The 25,746-nt window shown below is 37.6% G+C and overlaps 1 protein-coding gene across 3 annotated transcripts in view; it reads left to right on the top strand.

Annotated features, from left to right (window-relative positions):
• ANKRD17 (ankyrin repeat domain 17) overlaps window positions 1–25,746 on the top strand; it is a 137,192-nt gene that overhangs the window by 57,516 nt on the left and 53,930 nt on the right. For all 3 annotated transcript variants that reach the window (XM_088137998.1, XM_088137947.1, XM_007427180.4), the window contains exons 4-9: window positions 3,485–3,632; window positions 13,603–13,750; window positions 22,131–22,364; window positions 23,414–23,508; window positions 24,521–24,758; window positions 25,268–25,459. In XM_088137998.1, the coding sequence (XP_087994124.1) occupies window positions 3,485–3,632; window positions 13,603–13,750; window positions 22,131–22,364; window positions 23,414–23,508; window positions 24,521–24,758; window positions 25,268–25,459 (1,055 nt within the window). The remainder of the gene's footprint in view (window positions 1–3,484; window positions 3,633–13,602; window positions 13,751–22,130; window positions 22,365–23,413; window positions 23,509–24,520; window positions 24,759–25,267; window positions 25,460–25,746) is intronic.

The following is a 25,746-nucleotide window of genomic DNA, read 5'->3' as shown; positions in this document are numbered from 1 at the left end:
GTGAGCAGATAATATTGCCCAAAACACTGCAGAATTCATCCTGCTGCTTTTGTCAGCAGTCACATCATCAATAAATACAAGAGAACCAGTTCCATTGGCAGCCATACATGCCCACGCCATGACACTACCACCACCATGCTTCACTGATGAGGTGGTATGCTTAGGATCATGAGCAGTTCCTTTCCTTCTCCATACTCTTCTCTTCCCATCACTCTGGTACAAGTTGATCTTGGTCTCATCTGTCCATAGGATGTTGTTCCAGAACTGTGAATGCTTTTTTAAATGTCGTTTGGCAAACTCTAATCTGGCCTTCCTGTTTTTGAGGCTCACCAATGGTTTACATCTTGTGGTGAACCCTCTGTATTCACTCTGGTGAAGTCTTCTTTTGATTGTTGACTTTGACACACATACACCTATTTCCTGGAGAGTGTTCTTGATCTGGCCAACTGTTGTGAAGGGTGTTTTCTTCACCAGGGAAAGGATTCTTCGGTCATCCACCACAGTTGTTTTCTGTTGTCTCCCGGGTCTTTTGGTGTTGCTGAGCTCACCGGTGCGTTCCTTCTTTTTGAGAATGTTCCAAACAGTTGTTTTGGCCACGCCTAATGTTCTTGCTACCTCTCTGATGGGTTTGTTTTGTTTCTTCAGCCTAACGATGGCTTGCTTCACTAATAGTGACAGCTCTATGGATCTCATCTTGAGAGTTGACAGCAACAGATTCCAAATGCAAATAGCACACTTGAAATGAACTCTGGGCCTTTTATCTGCACATTGTAATTGGGGTACTGAGGGAATATCACACACCTGGCCATGGAACAGCTGAGAAGCCAATTGTCACATTACTTTTGGTCCCTTAACAAGTGGGAGGCACATATGCAAACTGTTGTAATTCCTACACCGTTCACCTGAGTTGGATGTACATACCCTCAAATTAAAGCTGACAGTCTGCAGTTAAGGCACATTGTGTTTGTTTCATTCCAAATCCATTGTGGTGGTGTATAGAGCCAAAGATGTTAGAATTGTGTCGATGTCCCAATATTTCTGGACCTGACTGTAGGGGCCACTTCTGATGACTAGTGGGCTGCATGTCACCTCAATGCTGCAGGATACACACCTATGTTCTATTGGAAAGCAAAGATTTTCTAAAGAACAAAAAATTTTTATGGCATGCTAAATACATAAATATATTATGGCGTACGTTTTTGTGGACCGACTGCAGTGCATTTCTTCATATATCAACAAATATAAAGATAAACCTGGTTGGAAGAAAGTAGAATTATAAGCAGTGAGATCAGAGGGAAATAAAATGCAAATGTACAGAGTAATTACCATACTAAACAGTATTGTTCCCAGAATCTTCTGGAGGTTGAGTCATGGCAACTGGACTTCTTTTCTTTTGGTTTGATACATTTTGCTGCTTGGCCAAGCAGCTTCTTCAGTCTAGAAAGTTGGTTAGGGGGGACCCCATAAATGTCTTCCAGGGCAGCAAAACCTATCAAACCAAAAGAAAAGAAGTCCAGTTGCCATGACTCAACCTTCAGATAATTCCACCTGGAGGACTGAGAATCTTCATCAACTTATTCCCAGAATCTTGATAAGACAACATTGCTTCATCCATTTTTGGTAACTTCAGTATAAATTTAACTGACCTGTCAAGGAAGCTCATCTAGATTTTTTCCTTTTTGACTTCCTGTGTATACCTTTTTCTGATCAGAATGTAAGTCAAGATTTCATTTTACTGAAATTATACACAGAAATTTGTTGAACTATCCAGTAGGTAAACATTTCATTAAAAAAAATTAAATTCACATTTGTTTCATATCTTTCATGTTTATAATTGTCATTTCTGCTTGGAATAAAAATATTTAACTGTAAAAACAGTTCAGTAAAATGGTGCCAATTATCACAACATTATTTCAAACTCTTTGAATTCATATTATGTAAGGGTAGGTTTTGCTTAATCAGGCATTACATGATTTGTACTAATTTGCTATTTTGGTTACATACTGTTCCATCACAAGCTCTCATATTTTCTCATTTTCATGTTAAGCCTACAAAACTAGCTTACTGAGGATGTTTGGTGCACCTCCAGAATTAGGAAATCCAAGAATGAGGATGCTACAGTTGCAAAGAACTTGCTCAGGGAATTACCACACAGATACTGTCTGTTGGCAAATCCACAAGCTTGGTTTCCTCAGAAGATCTTACATTACATAAATACATTCTGAATAAATATTCATATTATTTGGATGCTTTATAATAAAAAAAAATATAGTCAAGGCTAAGAATCAAGGTCAGGATGTAAGATATTGCTTATTTGTTGCTTTATTTATTCTACAATTCTGTGTACCACTCTTCAAACAAATTTTCCTAAGAAATTTAGTGTACGTTACATTAAAACTTAATAAGTTTAATATCACAATTCAAAAATTTAAAGTGAAAACATTGGATAAATATATTAATTGAACAAACATCAAATGCAGAGAAGAGACGTCAAAAATACATTAAAAATGTACATTGTAGCATAACACTTATTAACATATTAAGATGATTCTCAAGAGTCCTGCATATCAGGATCACCTGAGATCTCAGGTGATCCTGCACCTGGAGGCATGTCATATTTTTTTTAAGAAAATACTGTCAGGCTTGTATAGACAAAATGGAAGTGTGTTCAAAATTCATTCTAGGCTTTGCCCTTTGTTTTGCCCGCACAAGCCTGGAACAGGCAGTAGAGATACTGCAAAGTTTGAAAATCCCTGAGATATATAGATTAAAACTTAATAATACAAAGTAAATGTGTATCTTGGCCAGCTATAACTCCAGTGAAATCATTGCACACATTCATTTATCGTGTTATAAGATCATGATGCTACAAAATTTGACAAGCCCTACATTAAATATATGTTTAATTTTAAAAAAATTAAATGGCCTAGAGTATAAAAGCAGATTTGCCTGGAGTTGGAAAGATAACAAAGTAAGCACTATTTGTTTTCCAATTGAGAGGATATTTGGAAGCTTGGGGACATGACTTCTAGATAGCCACCTGCTGCCTGCGAATTATTGATGAATAGGGTATGGAAGATATTTTGAGATATTTCAAGTATAAAACTCTGCATATGGAACTCCTGAAGTATGGAATGGGCTGTTTTGCACATTATAGAAGCATGTTGATCTTGAAGTAGCATTTTCATTCAGATCAAACCACTTCCAAAATGCTCAAAACAGCCCATTTTGTAAAAGTTTATTCTCAGAACATTTAAAAATAAGTACAGCAGTACTAAAAGAAGCCAATTTGCTTTAATAGATGATGAGTATAATTTGGGCTTCTTACTTGACAGTGCAGCTTCATAATTACTCATCTCCGGTAATCATAATATATTTCACTATGTACGTATGGCATGTTTAAGTCTGTATTTATGGGAATCTGGTAGTTCTGTAAAATATTAATATATCCATACTACTAATAATTTTCTCTACATCTCTGTAGCCGCAGTTTGGCCGAAGCTTGTTCAGAAGGAGATGTAAATGCTGTGCGAAAGTTGCTTATTGAAGGACGGAGTGTGAATGAGCACACTGAAGAAGGGGAAAGTCTCCTTTGTTTAGCCTGCTCAGCTGGATATTATGAACTTGCTCAGGTTTGTCTCTTTATGTTCTAACAGAGAACCTAGAACTTTTGTTTACAACAGATCTTGAACATGACATACAGTTCAGTTTTTTAATATTTACCTTGGGTGAGATCCATTGTCATGTGGAGCGGACATCTGTTCAAGCTGGGACTTTGGTAGATCCTCTGCCATCTGCTAAATTTCTGAAGGGTGTCCTAGTCAGAGCAGATTTTGAGGGTATCCAGAGGAAAAGGGAAGAATACTTTCTTCTCCATCACAAATTTTGCTGACTTAAGCAATTAATCAGTAGGATTGCTTTGGATATCATTTCTGTTCTCCTAAACTGTATGCAGTAGAATCTTGGCATAAACCCAGAGGAGAGCCAAAATGCATTGGAAGCAACAACTTTTCTAAGCATGTTTTCTGTATTGGAAGGAAGAATTGCTACATAGAGAGATCCCAGCAGTGTTTCATGCCCCTTGCCTAAAATCAATAATGACAGAACCAGCAACAGAAGATGGGGCAAAAAAAGAATGAAAGTTGATTGAGATTTTTCTGGTAGAACCTTTCTGACTTAGTGTTGCTTCAGGCTAATGAGAATAGAAACCCTTAGCTCAGGTCTTCTCAATATTAGCCTGCAGTGAATGAGGGTATGTCCTTTGACTTGTTTTCACAAGGGCATTTCCAGAATATTGGCCAGAATGCCATGCCTTATGATTTCCAGCAATGCTTGCATTCTTTCTCTGCAAGTCACAACCAGTTCTTAAGGTAATGGGAAGAAGGTAGACTCTAGTGGTTTTTCATTAAATGCTAGGGTGCAACAGCTGCCTCAAAAAAGACCATACACACTTTGAAAGTATATCAGTGGGAAGTCACAAAATTCCACCCTCTTCATGGACAAGGAGAGTATTTATCTAGCTTTTGCCTCATAAATGCTTGAGCAGTACATACATGCTTTCCAACCATTTTCAAACTTGGAAATATTTCTCTCTGTATTGAATTGATGAATTAGTTACCTTATTAAATGCATCATGAAATGTCTCTAAATGTTATATAGCAAATGCACATTAAACATGATAAAGTAATACAAATGCAAAATAAAAGCACTTATCAGTAGTTAAACTTCTGTTGACCTGTTTTTTGCAACTGGAGATGGAGGTGGATTCTGAAGCTAAGCACAGCTACCATCTACTGTTTCTAGACAGCGATAGATATAAAGCATTTTATAACTCCTGGTATCACTGTTGCTTCCACAACTGCTTTGCACTCTGAGCAATTACTTCAGATACTTGACTCTCCAGTAAGTCAGCTTAGAAAGGACTGGATTTCATACTCCAGAAAGATCCTAGAGACAAGCCCAGACAAACGGGGAGTATGCCTTCATCCTTTCTCTGTGGCAGTAAACGAGAGATACACCTGCACGTGAAGACTTAATCTAGTCATTTAGACTTCTATTCCAAACCAATAGCAATCGAGGCAATATTGATCACTGTTCACCAGGGAAGATTTTTTACATCTGTCAGCACATCGTACATTGTTTTCTCTATTTCCATAATCTGTTCTCTGAACTCAATGTTTCAGTTGTTTAGCTCCAACTGATCAATTGAACTTCAACCCTGACACTAGTTTCTATAACATTGGTGTTTTTTTCAGCTTGCTTCAGTGGTACTGTGAGCATAGATGAAGATGACCAACCTGATAATTTCTGATGGCATTTGGTGCCTCAGACATGGGGGTCAGGAATACCAGTATCAGATTTTGCAAAGATAACCATACTTGGATTGTTAGAAATCTAGAGAATTCTAGTTTACACCTTGAACTTGGAAAAGGCCACCAAAACAATCAAGGGATTTGAGGAGCTACTGAGTAGTGATATTTGTCAGCTTGGCAGGCTTTAGAACAGGTTAGAGAAATTCATGGAGAGTGGCTACTGGTCATGATAGCTGCATATTATAGCTGTTATTGGACTGTATGCCTCTGAATACCATTTGCTATGGGGGACTGGGAGAATGCTGTTGCACTTACTTGTAGATTTTTCATAGGCATTTGGGTGACTGTTGAATCAGAAGATTAGTAATATCAGCATAGACCGTTGGTCTGTTGGTCTTATCAGCACAGCTATTATAATGTGCAAGCCATTGAATACAATTATATAGTTGTGTGAAAAAGAAAGTACACCCTCTTTGAGTTCTATGGTTTTATGTATCAGGACATAATAAAAATCATCTGGTCCTTAGCAGTTCTAAGAGTAGGTAAATACAACCACAGATGAACAACAACACATGACGTATTATACCGTGTCATCATTTATTTTACAAAAAGAAAGCCAAAATGGAGAAGCCATGTGTGAAAAACTAAGTACACCCTTACTGTTTCCATAGGTATGAAGAAGCTAAGTAGCAGCCAGGTGCTGCTAATCAAATGCCCTTGATCAATTGATCATCAGCAAGTGTGACTACCTCTATAAAAGCCAAGGTTTTAGGAGTTTACTGGTCTTGAACATTGAGGTGTGTGTTAACACAATGTCAAAGAGTAAAGACATCAGCAGTGATCTTAGAGAAGCAATTGTTGCTGCCCATCAATCTGGGAAGGGTTGTAAGGCCATTTCCAAACAATTTAAAGTCCATCATTCTACAGTAAGGAAGATGATTCACAAGTGGAAAACATTCAAGACAGTTGCCAATCTTTCCAGGAGTGGACGACCCAGCAAATTCACCCCAAGGCCAGACCATGCAATGCTCAGAGCAATTGCAAAAAATCCAAGAGTTACATCTCAGACTCTACAAGCCTCAGTTACCATGTTAAATGTTAAAGTTCATGACAGTACAATTAGAAAAAGACTGAATAAGTATGGTTTGTTTGGAAGAGTTGCCAGGAGAAAGCCTCTTCTCTCTAAAAAGAACATGGCAGCCTGGCTTAGGTTTGCAAAGTTGCATCTGAACAAATCACAAGACTTCTGGAACACTGTCCTTTGGGCAGACGAGACCAAAGTAGAGATGTTTGGCCATAATGCACAGCGCCACGTTTGGCAAAAACCAAACACAGCATATCAGCACAAACATCTCATACCAACCGTCAAGCATGGTGGTGGAGGGGTGATGATTTGGGCTTGTTTTGCAGCCACAGGACCTGGGCACCCTGCAGTCATTGAGTTGACCATGAACTCCTCTGTATACCGAAGTATTCTAGAGTCAAATGTGAGGCCATCTGTCTGACAGCTAAAGCTTGGCTGACATTGGGTCGTGTAACAGGACAATGATCCCAAGCACACCAGCAAATCCACAACAGAATGGCTGAAAAAGAAAAGAACCAAGGTGTTGCAATGGCCCAGTCAAAGTCCAGACCTCAACCCGATTGAAATGCTGTGGCGGGACCTCAAGAGAGCTGTGTATAAACGCCCACAAGCCTCAATGAACTGAAGCAATGTTGCAAAGAAGAGTGGGCCAAAATTCCTCCACAACAATGTGAGAGACAGATAAAGTCATATAGAAAACGATTACTTCAAGTTTTTGCTGCCAGAGGTGGTTCTACAAGCTATTGATTCATAAGGTGTACTTAGTTTTTCACACATGGCTTCTCCATTTGGCTTTCTTTTTGTAAAATAAATGATGACATGGTGTAATATGTCATGTGTTGTTGTTCATCTGAGGTTGTATTTACCTACTTTTGAGAACTGCTAAGGACCAGATGATTTTTATTATGTCCTGACACGTGAAACCATAGAACGCAAAGAGGGTGTATTTTCTTTTTCACACAACTGTATTACATTCCTTTGGCACTCAGCAAGTTTTGTGCCACACCTACCTTTAAAATCTTTAAAAATATTAAAGTTCTTAATTTTTAAAAAATGGAAGCTAGGATGCTGTAAAGCATACAGCCAATCTCTAGTCTTTCCTTTGCTTATAAAAATGCCTTTGGGACCAACATAAGCCTCATAAGCATTCAGTTAATGCTAAATTTGGAAGTATGTTCAATTGGCCTAGGGAGGAGTAAGCTTGCCTAGTACAAAGCATTATAAAAGCTTCAAGGGCATGGAAACAAGCCAACTCGCTAGTTACCTTCTGGTAAATGAGTATGTTGTACCTACCTTCACCACCATGGCAGCCATACTGTGTATCTGTTATTTCTGTTCCAGAAACATTGTGTTCCAAAAACACTATGTTCATCTGGCAGCTATACAAAATGCCCAGACCCATATTGGGGCATTTGATGGGCATTCTTCAGAGACTGAAAGAAGTGATGTTCATGTTCTTATCAACTTACTCAGAGAAATATGTGAAGGGCATTTCAATATTGAAGCAAATTGGTTCATTGTGAATTTGGCAGAGTAATTCTTAACTCTGGTTTTCAGCTAGTTGAGAACCAGAGAACCAAAGTTTTACCTTTTCCTTCTCTGAGCTATCAAAAATAGCCCAGATTCAGTGTAGGGTTCATGATGGGCAAACAAACTATTTAGTTCTTTAATATCAAATAACTGTATTGCTGTTTATCCCTAATATCCTAAGGTTTATTAGAAAATCCATGGAAAGGAAATTCAGTATGAGCCAGGTTGGTGTAGTAGTTAAGGCATCAGGCTAGAAACCAGGAAACCGTGAGTTCATCCTGCCTTAGGCACGAAGGCAGCTGGGTTGACCTTGGGCCAGTCATTCTCTCTCAGCCCCAAGAAGCAGGCAGTGGCAAACCACTTCTGAAATCTTGCCAAGAAAACTTCAGGGACTAGTCCAGGCAGTTGCCAGGAGTCAACACTGACTCAAAGATACACACACAGATGTTGAGTGTAATAAATAAAGTTGGGGTTTTCAAGAATTATCAAGCTTATTGCTCCTCTAAGTGGGATTAGCTAAACAAGTGAGAAAACCTCCATCTATGTTCAGTGTTATACCCATCTCTATGACTTTTCAGCAAATCAAACCTTGAAATAAAAATGTCTTGGATTCTTAAGAGAATAATAAGCCAGCGGTTCCAGTTTGAATGTAATGCTAAATAAAAACTAAAAATAAAGGGTCCCTGGTTGATACCTACTGATAAGAAGCGCAATGTGGTAGCATACACCAGAACATGCATTCATTCAAAATAAACTAGATTTTGAAGAAGTTTGCCTTCTTATTGCATTTATTTATTTACAGCCAAAAGTCTCAAAAGCAAGTTACGAATATCATCTAGACTTGACATTAAATAAAACAGTTTAACAGAATTTTTTTTAATAAACATTACATGATACACTTAAAAGCCCAACTCATTGATTTGTTACTAAAAATCTTGTTTTTATAGCCATAGTTAAAAATCTGGCTCTTGCCACTGTAATCTCAGGATTACAACTAAAATTTTTACATATTCAGAAGTATCCCTTCCTGGTTCAGATGTTAAAATAGGCCAGATAACTTCCTGCCGAAGATTCTTATAAAATTCATAATACAATAAAATATGATCCAGTGTTTCAAGATCAGTACCATTACAGGGACAAAATCTTTGAGAGATGGGAATTATTTATTTTCCATGAGTATGTCATCAGCATTTCATTGTATCAAACAAAGATTATGGGATAATTCAGTACAGGAATTAATGGCTAAAGCCAAAGTATTGTGTTCACCTGTAACTTCACAGATACATGTTTCAACTCCCTAAATATTTGGATAGCTTATTTTTAAGTAAATACAGAATAGCTTTTTCAAAAGTCAGATTAAATGTATTGCCATCAAATATGCTATATGGTAGATTTAAAAAAAAATCCCTTCTTATTGCATGTTATTTTTGTTATTCCCATGGAAGTTGCAATTGATACCAGATGTCGCAGCTAGACTGCTGATCAATGCAACATACAGGGATTACTTAATGTGTGTACAAAAAGATCTACAAGGTAGAGGAATTACATGATACTTATAACTTGCTAATTGCTTACCAGGTGGAATATAAAGCATTGGTATATTAATCTTTAAAGTTCTAAAGCCTGACTATGTGATGGACAGCCTCTCCCATTATGACTTTGTCCTACTATTAAAATTTGCAAGAGAATCCTTTTGAAGATGCTTTGGTATCAAACCTTTCATTCTGGCAGATGGCAGAGAACCTTCTCTTCTGTTGCTCTCAGACTATGGAGTGCACTCCCTTAAGAGCAGCATTTGTCCCCCACTCACTTTGCATTGGAGTCTGGTAGCACCTACCAGACTAACCAACTTCATTAGGGGATAATCTTTCATGAGCATAGCTCATTTTGCATTTAGAAAGTCTGTAGGCTTTAGAAAGTTAGGGTTTTTTATTATTTTACATCAATTAAAATTTATGTTTTTGTCTTTCTGAATTTTTAAAAAATAATTCATTAGTTGCCTTGAATGCTTACATAAATAAAAAGGTGAGGTATAACTTGACTAATTAAATAAATAACATATTTGACTCCTGAGTTCACAAACTGGGACTGGCCTCTTGCACAGAAGTTCAATATGATATTAAGACCTCTAACTGAATTGTTCTTTGAGCTTCTTCCCTCATGATACTAATGTGGAAGACAGAATTTCTGGTGAAAGTTACTTTGACTCATAATTTTATGTAAAATGTCTTTCTTTTAAAAAGGAGATATCTTTTACCACAGCAAGGTGATGCTCTAATCATATTCATAATTCATTCCCCATATTAGTTGTTTACTCAGTTTTCAGGAGCTTCATAACTTTGTTCTTAACAGACTTCTTCCTATGAAAGAGAATGATATATACTGCACCCACTGTCAGTTATTCAGCTCTTTAAAGACTGAATCAATTTCTCTATTGATCAAACAGATCATTGTTTCATATAAGAGTTAGAAAGATTGTGTCAGAATCCTCGCAAGATTTTATATTATTAGATGGCTAGTTTAAAGAAAAAAAAATGGTTTTTTACATGCTGCGGTTCTGCCATTGTAAAAGCAGGGGGGAAGTAGGAATGAGAAACCGTTTAAAGCAGATGGCTCCTTATCACAAGCTCTGGCATGCTCAAGGTCATACCAGCAAGAGAATCAGAGGACCAAGAACTAAGGGCAATGTGGGGGGGGAAAGTAAGAAAAACAGTTTTTGGCGCGCTTTTGATCAGTCTTAGCAATGCTTTGGATCTGTACACTTATTCTCAATAAATGAACTTTCTTTTGAATCAATATTGGTTGCAAGGAAAGTTACTGGATTTGGGATCAACAGGTGGCAGCTCGTTACAGATTGCCTGATTTATTGTACTGATTTATTGGCCTAAGGAGTATACTGATCTAGTTTATGATTCCAGAGGATAGAAGGTACCGTTACATATTCTATAAGTTATCCACTATTGGGTACATTTCCTTCTTCTGTAAATGGCTGTATAGGTATAGAACAGAGCCTTGTTTTAGATGTATAAAATTCATGTTTAAAAAGTATAGGATGGATACTGCAGCTTCCAATGGGTCCACACTTGCAGAAGATAAAAGAAAAATGTAAACTCTGGATTTAATTTTGAGTTGTTTCATGTGAGAAAGTGAAGGTATCTATGCTGCATAATTACCAGAGGTTTTTTTGGGGGGTGCTTTTAAGTTGAGGAGATATATTCTTCCACTCTCAGTTTTCAGTGCTTCCCCCACAGTCTGTTTACTTATTTCCAAAATATCCATAATTCAGATAACCTTGACTCAGTCTTTAATATGTTCTGCTACTTTAGGCTCTTCCTTACTGTTCTCCCTATGTAGAACATGTTTTTGATATGTGGGTAGTCCTTGTTTAGCGACTACCTTGTTTAACAACCATTCGCAGTTACGACAATGATGAAAAAGTAACTTTACAATCAGTCCTCGCATTTACGACCTTTGCAGGTCTGTAAAGCAAAGGAAAGCTGAAGTAAGATCATAAGCACAGTCACGGTTTCACTTAGCAACTGCTTTTTTAACGACCAAGTTGCTGGTCCCAATAGTGGTCACTAAACGAGGACTACCTGTACTTTAACTGTTTATGGCTGCATATGGTAGTGGAGTTGAGAAGCCATTTCCCCTAGATATAGAAAACTGAAGGGTCCTGCTTTTTCTAATAGTGAATTTATCCCAGTGCTGGCCATCATTTTATCTTAAGACGAATAGAAATTATAGTTTAAATAACACTTTCTTCAGTTGAAAAACCTTATTGTACAATTTGAGGAGGGAATAGCTACAAAGGATAACAAAAGCATTTTGGATTTCTTTGACTTTCAGTAAGTTCTTAGCTTGCTACATGATAATTCATCAGCAAGAACTGCCTTTTTAATCCATATAGTCCAAGAAACATGTAGTTTCAGATTCTGTTTGTGATATCAACTTTAACGGGGAAAAAAATGGCACTGTGAACGGGGAAAAAATGCACTTTGTGGGGAGAGGGGATATTTCTATCTCCTTTCCTCAGAAGTAATATCTACAACAAACATCTGATATAGCTTATATATATAATGGAAGTTTCCTATCATATTTGCTCAAAAAGAAGAAGACCCAAATGATCAGACAGAAAAAAAAAGTTTCTAAATAATAATTTTTAAAAATCCTATGCACTTCCCAGCTTTTGTATCTCATCAACCAGGCTTTACATCTCTAAATGAAACCTAGTCCTGGAGATGTTTTCACCAACAAATGCAAGCATGTGGCAGGCTTGTATACATGTGTTTATATGTATGTTTATATATGAGCTGACCAGAGGGCAGATTTTGTAAAAAGGCAAAAATATTAATTCAATTGCTATTGTCAGCCCTGTCTGATAGAGTAGGCTAAGAAACAGAGGCTGTGCAGATCCAAGCTTCTGTCCTTCAAGGCCTACTCTTTATCTACTACAGATTAATTAAATTCATGATTACTGATGGAAGTTATCTGTAAAATAAAGTGTCCCAGTTGAACATGCATGCATGCAGACATATACACAGAGGAAAAGAGACTTTGGAAATCTGGGCACAGCAAGCATAAATGTATGCATGTTTTTTCTATAGTAAACCACATTTAATTCAGTAATTCTTACTCTCAGATAAAAGTGCTCTTGCTGTGCTGGAGATGTATCTATTTAAGCTAGTTTACTTCCTTCTCTTTGTAGAAAGGGAATGGGTTGATGAGTGACATTGGAGCTGGGCTGCAAGCCTAACTAAACTATGTAGTATGACCCACTGAGATTACTAGGTAAGTAGGTTTAGGAATCCTAGTCCTGTTCAGTCAGCATGGTAATTTCAATTTCTTCTTGGTCTCCTCCATGTATAGAGAGTGAGTTTGTGCAGTGGACAGCCTTTTTATCCATGGAGGATCCTGATTTTCCAGAGAAGAGAAAGCCTCCATGGGTAAAGGAGACTGCATTTCAGAGACTGACCATCTACAGTGGAGGATGATAAAAGAAAGACAGGGTTAGCATGCTTTTCCCAACCTCCCTGAAGGGACATCAGAAGCTTATATCTTATTCCTGTCTTCTTTCAGCTGTTTGTTTTCTTGATTTGCACTTCTTGCCTATGTGCTTGCTTTCAGTTGCATCCTCCTCGGTTGTTCTATTCTTAGCAAATGTAAGTCACCCTCCTCTCCCCATTAACAGGTATTTGGGGGCAAAATAAACTTTTTCATTTCAAGTAAATGTAGAAATTCTCTTTCTCTGCCCTTGTAATGACCCACCATATGGGTACATAAAAGAGGCAGAGTTAGCAAAGACCTCTACTGAATAGAATTTGAATTTTTGCCTGCAGAAATCAGAGAGAAACAAGCCAGTTAAAGGTTAGTTAAACAATAAACAATAAGACTTCATGTTCCTATTTGTTTTGCATTGTCATGCCTAAGAAGTAAAACCTGAAACTGCAGTTTCTTCTGTCTTAGGACCTGATCTGGATTATGTAATGTTGGCTAAATAATACATAATTAAAGTGCAATCATAATAATCCATATGGTAATGTTGCTACATTATGTGTATAAGTGTTTTAAGTGGCTGGTTTACAAGACACAGCAAGCAACAAGGATTACATAGTTACACAACAGATTTACTCACTTTTCATATTAATTATCAGTTTTTGTTTTCTGTGTCAACAGGTCCTCCTAGCAATGCATGCAAATGTTGAAGACAGAGGTATCAAGGGAGACATAACACCTTTAATGGCTGCTGCTAATGGAGGCCATGTAAAAATTGTAAAATTGCTGCTAGCTCATGGTGCTGATGTCAATGCACAATCTTCAACAGGTAAATACATTATAAAGACATAAAGGGAACATAGAGAGCTTGGAACTCTTAACATTTGTTAATATAAATATATTCAAGAATTTGTATGCAGATTTATCTTATACCACTTTGGAAAAATGATTAATTTTAGCAGAGGTTAATGTATAGGGCAGTGAAAGCAATTGAAATATTGGTATCGTTAAGCAAGGACATTGTATAATTCAGTTAAATAAGTGAAGTTTTTGTGTGAACATTCTATAAAGATCTTGGCTGTTCCTCTGAAAAGTTGTCAAGGATTTCACATTTTCTTTAGGAAAGCTGTCAAAATTTGCTAACATTTGTATGATCTGACAAAGAATATGCATTCTGTGCAGTGCTTTGGATTCAGTCCAAACATTGTTATGGAGATGTTGGGATGCAGATGGAGCAGCTGTCTGAAACTCCTAAGAACAGCTGTGGGGGGGTTGAGGGGGGTGCAGCTGCAGCTGCTGGACCATCCTGGGAAAAGACAGCTATCTTTAGGAGTTGCAGACAGGTGCTGCGTGCATGCTCATGTACACTTCAAAGCACCTTTTTGGAATTGGATTCAAAGTATTGGATTCTTGAATTTGAAAGTACATGGTTTCATTCAAGTATCATGGCTTCTTAACTGTCATAATTCTGTGAAATAATGACTGAAGTACAGGTAGTCCTTGCCTAACAACCACAATTGGGACTGGAATCTTGGTTGTTGAGTGAAGCAGTTGTTAAGAGAGACACCAATGTGACCACGTCACTCAACTACTGCAATCCGAGCACTCCCAGTTTGGTCGTTAAGTGATCTCCTGGGTTGTTAAGCTGACGGAGGGAAATTGCTGTCTGCTGAAGGATTTTAGCCTGGCAAGGGGCTGAAATTCTTCAGCAGGCAAGCTCTTTCGCTCCATCCTCTTTCCCTTCCCCTCTCTCTGCAGTGAACAGAGCACACTACTGAGAGTGGGGAGGGGAAAGAGGATGGAGCGAAAGAGCTGTCACTCTTTCCCTCCATCCTCTTTCCCCTCCCCTCTCTCAGCAGTGAATGGAGTACCTGAAGATTTGAGCTCTGTAACTGCCCACTGCTGAAAAGGGAGGGGAAACCTCCCAGCCCTGGGCAGTTACAAACCTCAAACCTTTAGGATTTGAGCTCCGTAACTGCCCCTCCCACTTCAGTGGTGGGCAGTTAGGGACTTCAGATCTTCAGGCTTTGAGCTCCATAACTGCCCACCACTGAAAGGAGAGGGGAAACCCTCTCAAAGCTCAAATCCTGAAGATCTGAGGTCTGTTCCTCCACACCACCACGTTCCCTCTACTTACAACCTTCCCTGCTGGCTTCCAATGGGGAAGCTGGCAGAGAAGATTGCAGAGGGCGAACGCATGATCCTGGGGCAGTTGGCTACCAGTTGTAAATGTGAGCTGGCTGCCAAGTGGTAAAAATGCAGCCATGTGACTGCGGGTGGGGGTGCAACGTTTTACAATGGCTGGAAGTGCTTTACGGGCCATAAAGCACCCTTTCTGAGGCCATCATAATTTCAAACTGTTGTTAGACAAAAGGTTGTTAAGTGAGGACTACCTGTAGAATGTTAATGGATCCCTTTTTTTCTGATTTAATTTTATTAACTTACTGCCTCTTAATATTTCAGCCCTTTCACCCCTTACTGTTCCTTCTGCTTTCCATTTCTCAAGTTTTCTTGTGAGGATGTCTTCTTGAACTAGGTCATGATGATAATCTATGAGTTATAAGCGTGATATTTTATATATTAAATAGCAGTGCTGTACAGATCTTAAAGAGGTGCTTCAATTTGATGAAAGTTTGAGTGAAGCATCTCCTCAAAGTAACTTTGTGAAATGTTGCTCTCTCACTTCTGAGAGCAGAGTGAAGCAGCCATATTGCTTCACTTTGCTGTGCTTTGCAAACCTTCTTCACCATCCTCTAACAGATGCAGAAGCTGGAAGAGGCTTCTGCTAATGCACAGTGCCTGCACAGAAATGTTTTCCGGCTTTTGCAAGTGCTGGGAAAAGCTAAGAGGAGGCTGTGAGGCAGCACTCTCTTATTAGTGTTTTCTAGCACTCACAAATGCTAGAATAGGCTCTTGCTTATAAACAGTAGCTGTATGACATGAAGCAGTGAGGAGACTTCAAGTTACTCTGAAGTGCTTCATCAAGGCAAGTCACGTTGTCTCTCTGCCTTGATGAAGAGAACTGTGTCACTTCCACAGCATAAAGCTTTTCATCAAAATGAATCTAAGTCACTTCACACAGGCCTATAAATAGAAAAGAACATAGTTAAGCTGAGATTTAATGTTTTCCCAGATAGAAAATAGAAGAGGTTTTTTTTCTTATAATAGGGTACCTGATTATTCTCTAGTTACCTGGAGAATAGTTATTCAGGACCAGGAAACCTGGTGCTTTCTAGATGACTCAGTCTCCAACTCTTACGGGTGGAGGGCACCAAGCTAACATGCCCCTCTTCAATGAATGTATAATGACTAGTTATGTAATTAAGCAATTATTCCAGATTTTGGGGGAAGGCCATTGCAATCTTATTCCCCTGATCTAAATTGCATCATCTTCAAGAAAGAGTAATACAGGTGGTCCCCAGTTTAAGAATGAATTCCGTTCCCAAGGTCTGTCCTTAAGTCAAATTTGTATGTAAGCCGGAACAGTATTATTGTATAATATTGTAAAAGTACTATGTAATTGACTCAACCCATTGTGTATTTAACACAAATCATTGTGTATTTAATTCAAATTTTGCTACACTAGGCTCCGTTCTTAACTATGGGTCGTCTGTAACCTGGGCGTTCTTAACCTGGGACTACCTGTACTTATTTTTAAGAGGTTACTGCTTGTACTCTTTGCTTTTTTCTTTGCCAATTCTCAAGGGCAACAGGCAGCAACAGCAAAGAGGAAGAGGGCTAGGAGTACTCAGGCACTGGCTTTGACCTCAACACTAGTGCTAGCCTTCCTTAGAAAAGCTACGGGTGCACGCACTACAGCCTTCTGAATTTATCTTAGTATTTTTCATTATGCTTCTTTTTATATCAGCTGTGATCACCATCCTCCTTTGTTACTATTGCAAATTTCCACCAGTTTTTCTACCACCTGTCTCTATTTGTGGTATGGACCGATCTACAAGTCCATTTAACCTAGGATAACAAGCTCAACTTTAGCCACTGACTTGTTTATGCACATAATGGTTGAATTAGAAGTTGAAAGGAGTTCAGTCTTCAGTATTTGGCAAGGTTTGCCACTCTTGACTCACTATTTTAATCTCAGAAGAAACAATTACAGAGCCACAACCAGATTATTGTAATTATTGAAACGTTTACAACTTTTTATTTCTATGGGAGCTCAGAGTATCTTCCAGTAAATGAAATCACCAATAGAGATATAAATATGCAGTAAAAAAAAAAAAATCCTCATCACAAGATTAGTGCAACGGGCCTGCTTAAAAATAACAAGGTTAAAACACGTTCTTAATATTTCAAGCTAATCTCTATTGGCAGAGTTTTTCTACAGCAGTTAGGTGACTTTTCAAGGAAATCTCTGTCCAGGTAGAACTTAATGCAGGTTTTTTTTTGACCATACTCAAAGGCTTACAGCCGAGTCAATTAAAAAAATGTATGACATCATGAGCACATCTATGTAGTTTTCTTGGCAACAGTACAGAAATGATTTGCCATTGTCTTCTTCCTCAAAGTTTTTTGACTTTCCAATCTAATCTATAGTTTTAGGATTTTGTGGTGGCCTCCCACCCAGGTGCTAGCAAATCTAATTCTGATTAGGATTTAAGATCACCCCAGTTCAGTTAGATGCTGCCACCTGCTTCAGATCACACTGCCGTGGGTATTGTATTTTTTCTATGTGTATATCCAGTTATGTCCCATCTGCACCAGTGGGCTTGACGTAGCTTCTCTGGGTGGGGCCTTAAAAAGCTCAGTAAATCTCACTATACCCTTTGTGATGGGTGCCATTTTACGATACCATCGTTTTTACTTGGACTTTAATGATAAAATGTTTTTCTGGATTTTTCAAAAATGAGAAATACAGGTGAAACTTGAAAAATTAGAATATCGTGCAAATGTTCATTTATGTCAGTAAGGCAACTCAAAAGGTGAAACCAATATATGAGATAGACGCATTACATGCAAAGCGAGATATGTCAAGCCTTACTTTGGTATAATTGTGATGATTATGGAGTACAGCTTATGAAAACCCCAAATTCACAATCTCAGAAAATTAGAATAGTGTGAAAAGGTTCAATATTCTAGGCTCAAAGTGTCCCACTCTAATCAGCTAATGAATCCATAACACCTGCAAAGGGTTCCTGAGCCTTTAAATGGTCTCTCAGGCTGGTTCAGTAGGAATCACAAGCATGGGAAAGACTGCTGACCTGGCAGTTGTGCAGAAAACCATCATTGACACCCTCCATAAGGAGGGAAAGCCCCAAAAGGTAATTGCAAAAGAAGTTGGATGTTCCCAAAGTGCTGTATCAAAGCACATCAATAGAAGGTTATGTGGAAGGGAAAAGTGTGGTAGAAAAAGGTGCACAAGCAGCAGGGATGACTGCAGCCTGGAGAGGATTGTCAGGAAAAGGCCATTCAAAAGTGTTGGGGACTTTCACAAGGAGTGGATGGAGGCTGGAGTTAGTGCATCAAGAGCCACCACACACAGACGGATCCTGGACATGGGCTTCAAATGTCGTATTCCTCTTGTCAAGCCGCTCCTGAACAACAAACAACGTCAGAAGCGTCTTACCTGGGCTACAGAAAAAAAGAGCTGGTCTGTTGCCCAGTGGTCCAAAGTCCTCTTTTCTTATGAGAGCAACTTTTGCATCTCATTTGGGAACCAAGGACCCAGAGTCTGGAGGAAGAATGGAGAGGCACACAATGCACGATGCTTGAAGTCCAGTGTGAAGTTTCCACAGTCTGTGTTGATTTGGAGAGCCATGTCATCTGGTGGTGTTGGTCCACTGTGCTTCATTAAGTCCAGGGTCAACGCAGCCGTCTACCAGGAGATTTCATGCTTCCTTCCGCAGATGAGCTTTATGGGGATGCTGACTTCATTTTCCAGCAGGACATGGCACCTGCCCACACTGCCAAAAGTACGAAAACCTGGTTCAATGACCATGGGATTACTGTGCTTGATTGGCCAGCAAACTCGCCTGACCTGAACCCCGTAGAGAATCTATGGGGCATTGCCAAGAGAAAGATGAGGGACATGAGACCGAACAATGCAGCGGAGCTGAAGGCCGCTATTGAAGCATCCTGGTTGTCCATAACACCTCAGCAGTGCCACAGGCTGATAGCATCCATGCCACGCCGCATTGCGGCAGTCATTGCTGCAAAAGGGGCCCAAACCAAGTACTGAGTACATATGCATGCTTATACTTTGCAGAGGTCCGATATTGTTCTATTTCCAATCCTTGTGTTATTGATGTCATGCAATATTCTAATTTTCTGAGATTGTGAATTTGGGGTTTTCATAAGCTGTACGCCATAATCATCACAATTATACCAAAGTAAGGCTTGACATATCTCGCTTTGCATGTAATGCATCTATCTCATATATTGGTTTCACCTTTTGAGTTGCCTTACTGACATAAATGAACATTTGCACGATATTCTAATTTTTCGAGTTTCACCTGTACAGTGTTCTGAGAGTATAGTACAACAATGCTAATGTTTTCATTAGCAATATTGCACCATGATTCTAATCTTTAAAACTTTTTGTAAACCTTTTCTATTATTGCCATTTTAATTACAGGGTTGATGGTGATGATAATTCTAAAAGAATTAACATTTTAAAAATAGTGTAGACAAGTAATAGTGTTATTAAAATAACAATTAAAAAAGGACGTAGTGAAATGTAAAATGGTTATTTAGGCAAAGCATATACAGAACTTTTAGTTCCTTCAGTTTGTTCCTCAAGTTTGTTGAAGAGCCAGTATCAACATTTTGGCCTCTCAGGTAAGTTCTACATAGTTGCCTTGCTCCAGTTTGTTTTGATTAAAAAGAAAAAAAGTTTTCCTCTAAATACCAATCCCTGATTTTTTTTTAAATTATGACAAGATTACTTAGGGTAATCAGCTATGTGAAATTGCTATTTGCTTTCGGCTATAGTTCTGAGTATTTTTTCCTCCATAATGATATATGATAAGAGCAGCGCACAAAGGCAAGTTGGTTTTGTCCAGATCCAGTCTGTGGTGGATAAAAATGGTTGATGACTGAGCTTTATTTCAAATCAAATTGCCACAGCTTCTTTGGGGGATGACAAAGCACATGTACACAGGATAGGGTTTTAACCCCCAAACTGGGTGTGATTTACTTGTAAGAAACGATAAAAACATTTTCTTAGAAACTGGAATCACAGTATAAGCTCATGCTGATTTTTATTCAAGAGGTTTAATAGAATTCTTTACTTTCATCTTCGTGACATTTTATTTATGTATCTTTAACTGTGCAACTTTAATTCTGTTGCTTAGGTTTTTTATTTTCTCACCATACTAATTCTTCTCTTAATTCTTACAGTTCTACACACTGTTTTAACTTCTGCTGGTTCTTATTTTCTAGTATTCTTATATCTGTGTTCTCAATTCCCTTTATCTCTACCTTCCACACTTACTCTCAGCAAAATCCCTTGTTAATTGTTTGCAGGTGCTGTGCTTTCCTTTGGTTTTCTCTTCCCAGGATTGTGCGGCCTCTTTTTATGCTCAGCAACTTCAGATCCTTTCACAAACTCCAATAGGTCCAAGAACAGTCTTATGCTTTTTTCATTATATTATAAACAGCGCCTGTTTTTAATAAACTAATTCTCAAGACTAAAATATTAGTTTTTGCCAAGAAACCTAAGGATTTAAAATGGAACTTAGATGGTCAAATGCTGGAATAGCACTTCCAGTACTTTAATGTGATTGTCTAGTCACGATCTTGCAGTACACATTTGGCATATTGTACAAAATGCTCAAAAGCCTGCAGCTGCCATTCAGTGTTTTTTTGGATATGGAGGTACCAAGTCAGTGTCTGCCATAGTCAAGCCTTTTAAAGCAAAATTCATGGCCAATTGTTAAATGGAGCACAGTTGGACCCATGTAAATAAGTTACTCATCTGGAATCTATCCAATCAATTTTTTAAAGATCTTTCAGCTAGCCCCCTTGCTTCATCTCAAATGCAGTTCTCTGCATTAGGGTAGGGTTGAGTCCAGTCAGTGGGTAGACATTAATCTGGCTAAAATTAAATTTCCAACTACAAGCTTTAGGACCCTTGGGTTTGAAAAGTATTTTTTCTTTCATTCTAGAAATGTACTCTGGAGAAAAATATGCTCCAGTAAGGCTTTTCATTAAACACAGTGATTAATGATAATGCAAAATTAGAGATTGACAATCTATATCAGGGCTCTTTTGTCTAAACAAATCAGAACTTGTTTGGGTACACATATTTACAGTAATTTTTTAGATCAGCTCACTTGCTAAAATCTCTCTGGATGATGTCATTAGCTAATTTAATGGACTCCATTTGGCAGTTTCCTGAGGTGGGTACATAAAGCTTCCATATTCAGAGAAGCTGTGACCATGTGGCTCAGGGGCAATTGAAGCAATGGCCCATATTTTTCTCTATTATAACTGTTAAAAGGATATTCATTCAGAATAGTTTCACTTTTAAATAAAATATCAAGATCAATCTGAGCTTTATTTGCAGATCAGACCATTATTAGAAGTTGGGTTGATGCACATGGCATCTGCAGTGCTGGGACTTTTTCTTGTCTTTCCTGTCAAAAGAACTGCTCCCAAACCTTTGGAGCAGATGTTTGGAGGACTGCTGGCAGGAGGGAGCTGCAGAAACATGGACTGTCAAAAATTGCCTCCTTTTCTGTTTTGTTTCTAGAGCAGCCTTTGAATCAGAACATTTTCAGTACTTAAAAAAGCAGTTGAAATGTTCAAAATGCTTCTCATACTTCATCTCTTTTGTGATCCATTCAGTGATCCAATGTGGTATAATGGCGAAGCTGTTGGACTAGTACTGGGAGACATAGATTCAAGGGGCTTTGAGTTGGTCGTAACTCAGCCAATCTCACAGATGTTATTGTAAGAAAGGGGAGAAAGTGCTATGCATAGATTTGAGCTTCTGGAGGAAATACACAGGATATACACCTAACAAATAAATACAGTTAAAGGAAAGTAATAGTATTTCTGTGCTATAAGTGCAAGCTAAGTGTCATGAGATTCTTAGACCAATTACTGAAAGCTCTGGCAGAGGCAAAGATTGAATTTAAGATTTATTATTCTGTACTGATTAGCAACATCACCACATTACCTCTCATATATATTAATGTTTGAAGTATAAATGGAAATGATCTGAATAAAACTCTTTATTTTTTTTTTAATAGGCAATACAGCACTCACTTATGCTTGTGCTGGAGGCTATGTAGATGTTGTGAAGGCCCTGTTGGAATCAGGTGCTAGTATCGAGGACCATAATGAAAATGGCCACACTCCTCTTATGGAGGCAGGGAGTGCTGGACATGTAGAAGTTGCCAGAGTCCTGTTAGAAAATGGAGCTGGAATCAATACGCATTCCAATGAATTTAAGGAGAGTGCGCTTACGCTGGCTTGCTATAAAGGTAGAGTATTGTAATCTATCAGATATAATTAACCATACCTTTCAATAGATAATGCAAATCCTGCTGAAGGGTATTTATTAATAGCTTATTAGGATTGAATTTGATTATTTACTCTATTTTTCTTCCAATTAATAAAGTAAGAAATACTGTGGTTTTAATTTTTAATTTAAATCATATTAAATGTGATTAGTATCTAGCTCTATACATTTTACCTTTGTCAGGATTGTATTATTCCAGTACTTACAGAAAAAAACACTTAAATTCCAAACTTTCAATACTGGAATATGTTACTAAATAAAACACAAGAAAACTTTTATTGTATGTATTTTACTTGTTAGAGATGGCATGCATTGCTTTTTATTAGCGAATGGAATGTTGTGTTTCCCAGAACTAGAAATACATTGAAACAATAAAAGTCTTACAAAACCAGTTACTTGTATTATGATTAATTGATCAGGTTTACCATTCTAAGCTATAAAACAGCACACTGGAAAAAGTTTAAGATTTTTTTCCTTAAACATTTTCTCTCCGGCATTCTGTTCTTTAAAGAAAAAAAATAACTGTGAAACACAAAGAATCCTTTTGGATTCTTGAACCACTTTTATTATTGTCTTGAGGATTTTTTACTTTGGGGGGGTTTTCTTCCCCAGTTTTCATACATGAAATTGAAAGTCAATATCTCTGTGCCTTCTTGTCTTGAGGAAATGTTTGTGGATTATCTGTTTTCTAGAGCTCGGTAGCAGTTTGATCTCCAAAAGGTGTTTCAGAGTATCCATAAAGCAGCTGTGCCTTTTCCAGAACCCTGTTTTTCTCACTCACTGAGATAGATTGAAACTTTTTGTTTTATTATATTGTTTTCAGAATAGAACAGTTTTAATTGTTGGTGCTAATAAAATGACTAGAATAGATCCCCCATACAGGTTTTGGGAATTCTTGCTTGTTTAGTTATTTAGATTATATCTTAGGCATCTTTGGTGAATAAACATATGTGATTATGAGTTGAAATTTTGATGGAATTCTGATATTCAGCATTATTTTTTATCTTTTAGGCCATTTAGAAATGGTGAGGTTTTTGCTGGAAGCTGGTGCAGATCAGGAACATAAAACAGATGAAATGCACACTGCGTTAATGGAGGCGTGCATGGTAAGAGTCACCAAAAGTAAAGTAAATATGTCAAATTTGGTTTAATTTACTTGGCAGTTTTACAATTTAAAAAATAGTACAACAATTTATATATATTTCCTTTGGTGAAAAGGCATTTACTAGAAACAAATTGCATGTAGCCGCCAGAGCTACTTTGGGAAGAAAATGTACCCTTCTTTTAAACAGAGTGGTGCTTAAAGGAGTAAAATGAGTGCATTAAATCCTAAGGCAGACATTTTTTCCCACTTAAAAGTTTAAAAACTATTCCTCTACAAAAACTCACTTTTTTCCATTGGGGTTGGGGATTTAAGGCATAAAATGAGTATCTTTGCAGAGATCTAAGACACTTAGTTCGTTTTTTAAAAAGCATAAACAAATTTGGCCAATTTTTCAGTTTTTCTCCAAACAACCCTGAGTATCAGGTCATAAGAAAATTCCCCAGCTCTATACTAGAGAAACAAATTCTTCCTTTCCTCCTGTGTGCCCCTTAAATATGCTGAAGAGTTGAATTATTGTCTGGAGCTATATCTACTTATACTTATTTACTCTATTTTTATTCACGTTTTATTCAATCTGTTTGTTATATTACTTTTGTAAAGAGTTTTATTAATATTTAGTGTTTAACTGTTATTTTGATAAGGCCTTAAGGCTAATCAATAAACTTTGATTTGATTTGATTTGATTTGATTTGTCTGGAGCAAATCTGAGGTGGAAAAGAATGAAGAGAAGTCCCTTTGAGCAAGTGAAAGTATAATTACATGATATTAGAAGTGGCCCAAAAATTATTTGCTGGGGGAACATTTTTATCCAGCTTTTATATGCTTGTTTTACTTGGGATCAATGACTAGTAGCCTTGATGGCAGCATGACTGCTTCTGAAGGCCATCTGCTGGAAGATTAGTGGGCTTCCTTAGTTGGCCACTGTGAGAACAGACTGCTGGACTAGATAGGCCAAGATCTGATCCAGTAAGGCACTTCTTATGTTCTTATGTACTTTTATTTTTGCTTTGTAGGATGGGCATGTAGAAGTTGCTCGTTTACTCCTTGATAGTGGTGCTCAAGTAAACATGCCTGCTGATTCCTTTGAATCTCCGTTGACTTTGGCAGCCTGTGGTGGGCATGTAGAGCTTGCTGCCTTATTAATTGAGAGAGGAGCAAACTTAGAGGAAGTAAATGATGAAGGATATACACCATTGATGGAAGCAGCCCGAGAGGGTCATGAAGAAATGGTAGCATTGCTTCTTGGTCAAGGTAAAAGTATAATAACTGCATTAGTTGCAGAGCTAAATATTTCTGAATTTCTTGAAATGTTTCTTATGATTATGAAAATATAGTTATTACAAAATACATTTCAAGAAATTCAGAAATAAGTGGCTTATTCATTCATTGTTATATAATATGTGATACCTAATATTATTAAAAACATTTTTTACATGAAACATACTGACTTCAATGGGTATTCTGATTATTGTAAATAATATAACAATAACAACAAATATAGAAAGTCACCAGTCAGAAAGGTTAATTTATATTCTCATGGGTACGCTTGACTGACTTCTAATCCTCTATAGGGATAAGAAATTGTGCCTATTGATTTTAATGAAAGTTGTTACTAATGCTACTTGTAAGCAATGTTAGACCTAATTATTATAAATGATTTGAAAAAAAAAATGGCTTAACATTCTTTGTTAGTATATCCACACTAATTTTAAGAACAGTTTTGAAATCTTAATTTATGCTCATAAATTTCTGCTTTCCAGGAGCCAACATCAATGCTCAGACAGAAGAGACCCAAGAAACTGCCTTAACTTTAGCATGCTGTGGTGGCTTTCTGGAAGTGGCTGACTTCCTAATTAAAGCAGGAGCTGATATAGAACTTGGGTGTTCAACACCTTTAATGGAAGCTGCTCAAGAGGGTCACTTGGAGCTAGTTAAATATTTATTAGCTGCAGGTATGGCATTAATCTCTGGGCATTTGTTGTTTAGAATTAAAATTCAGAGTATTCTAGTGAAGCCTTACTATCTAGGATGGTATTTCATGATTATTTTTTACTATTGGGTATACCTTTTCCTTTCATGCCACTTAACCTGAGTATAGTTTTAGTTTGTGTGCTTGTTTATTTTTTTTTTGCTAATATGTATGAAATAACATTTTTTTCAAAAATAATAGGCATTGCATTATTTGAATATTTGCAATAAGGTCGATATAAGGTGTCATAGTAGAGAACATTGAGATTCA

Source organism: Python bivittatus, unplaced genomic scaffold (genome assembly GCF_059951505.1).
Source record: "Python bivittatus isolate LINGU-HERP-01145 unplaced genomic scaffold, Pbiv_v1 ctg000000_np1212, whole genome shotgun sequence".
NCBI classification, from domain to species: domain Eukaryota; kingdom Metazoa; phylum Chordata; class Lepidosauria; order Squamata; family Pythonidae; genus Python; species Python bivittatus.
This window is presented reverse-complemented; position numbering and strand designations above follow the sequence as displayed.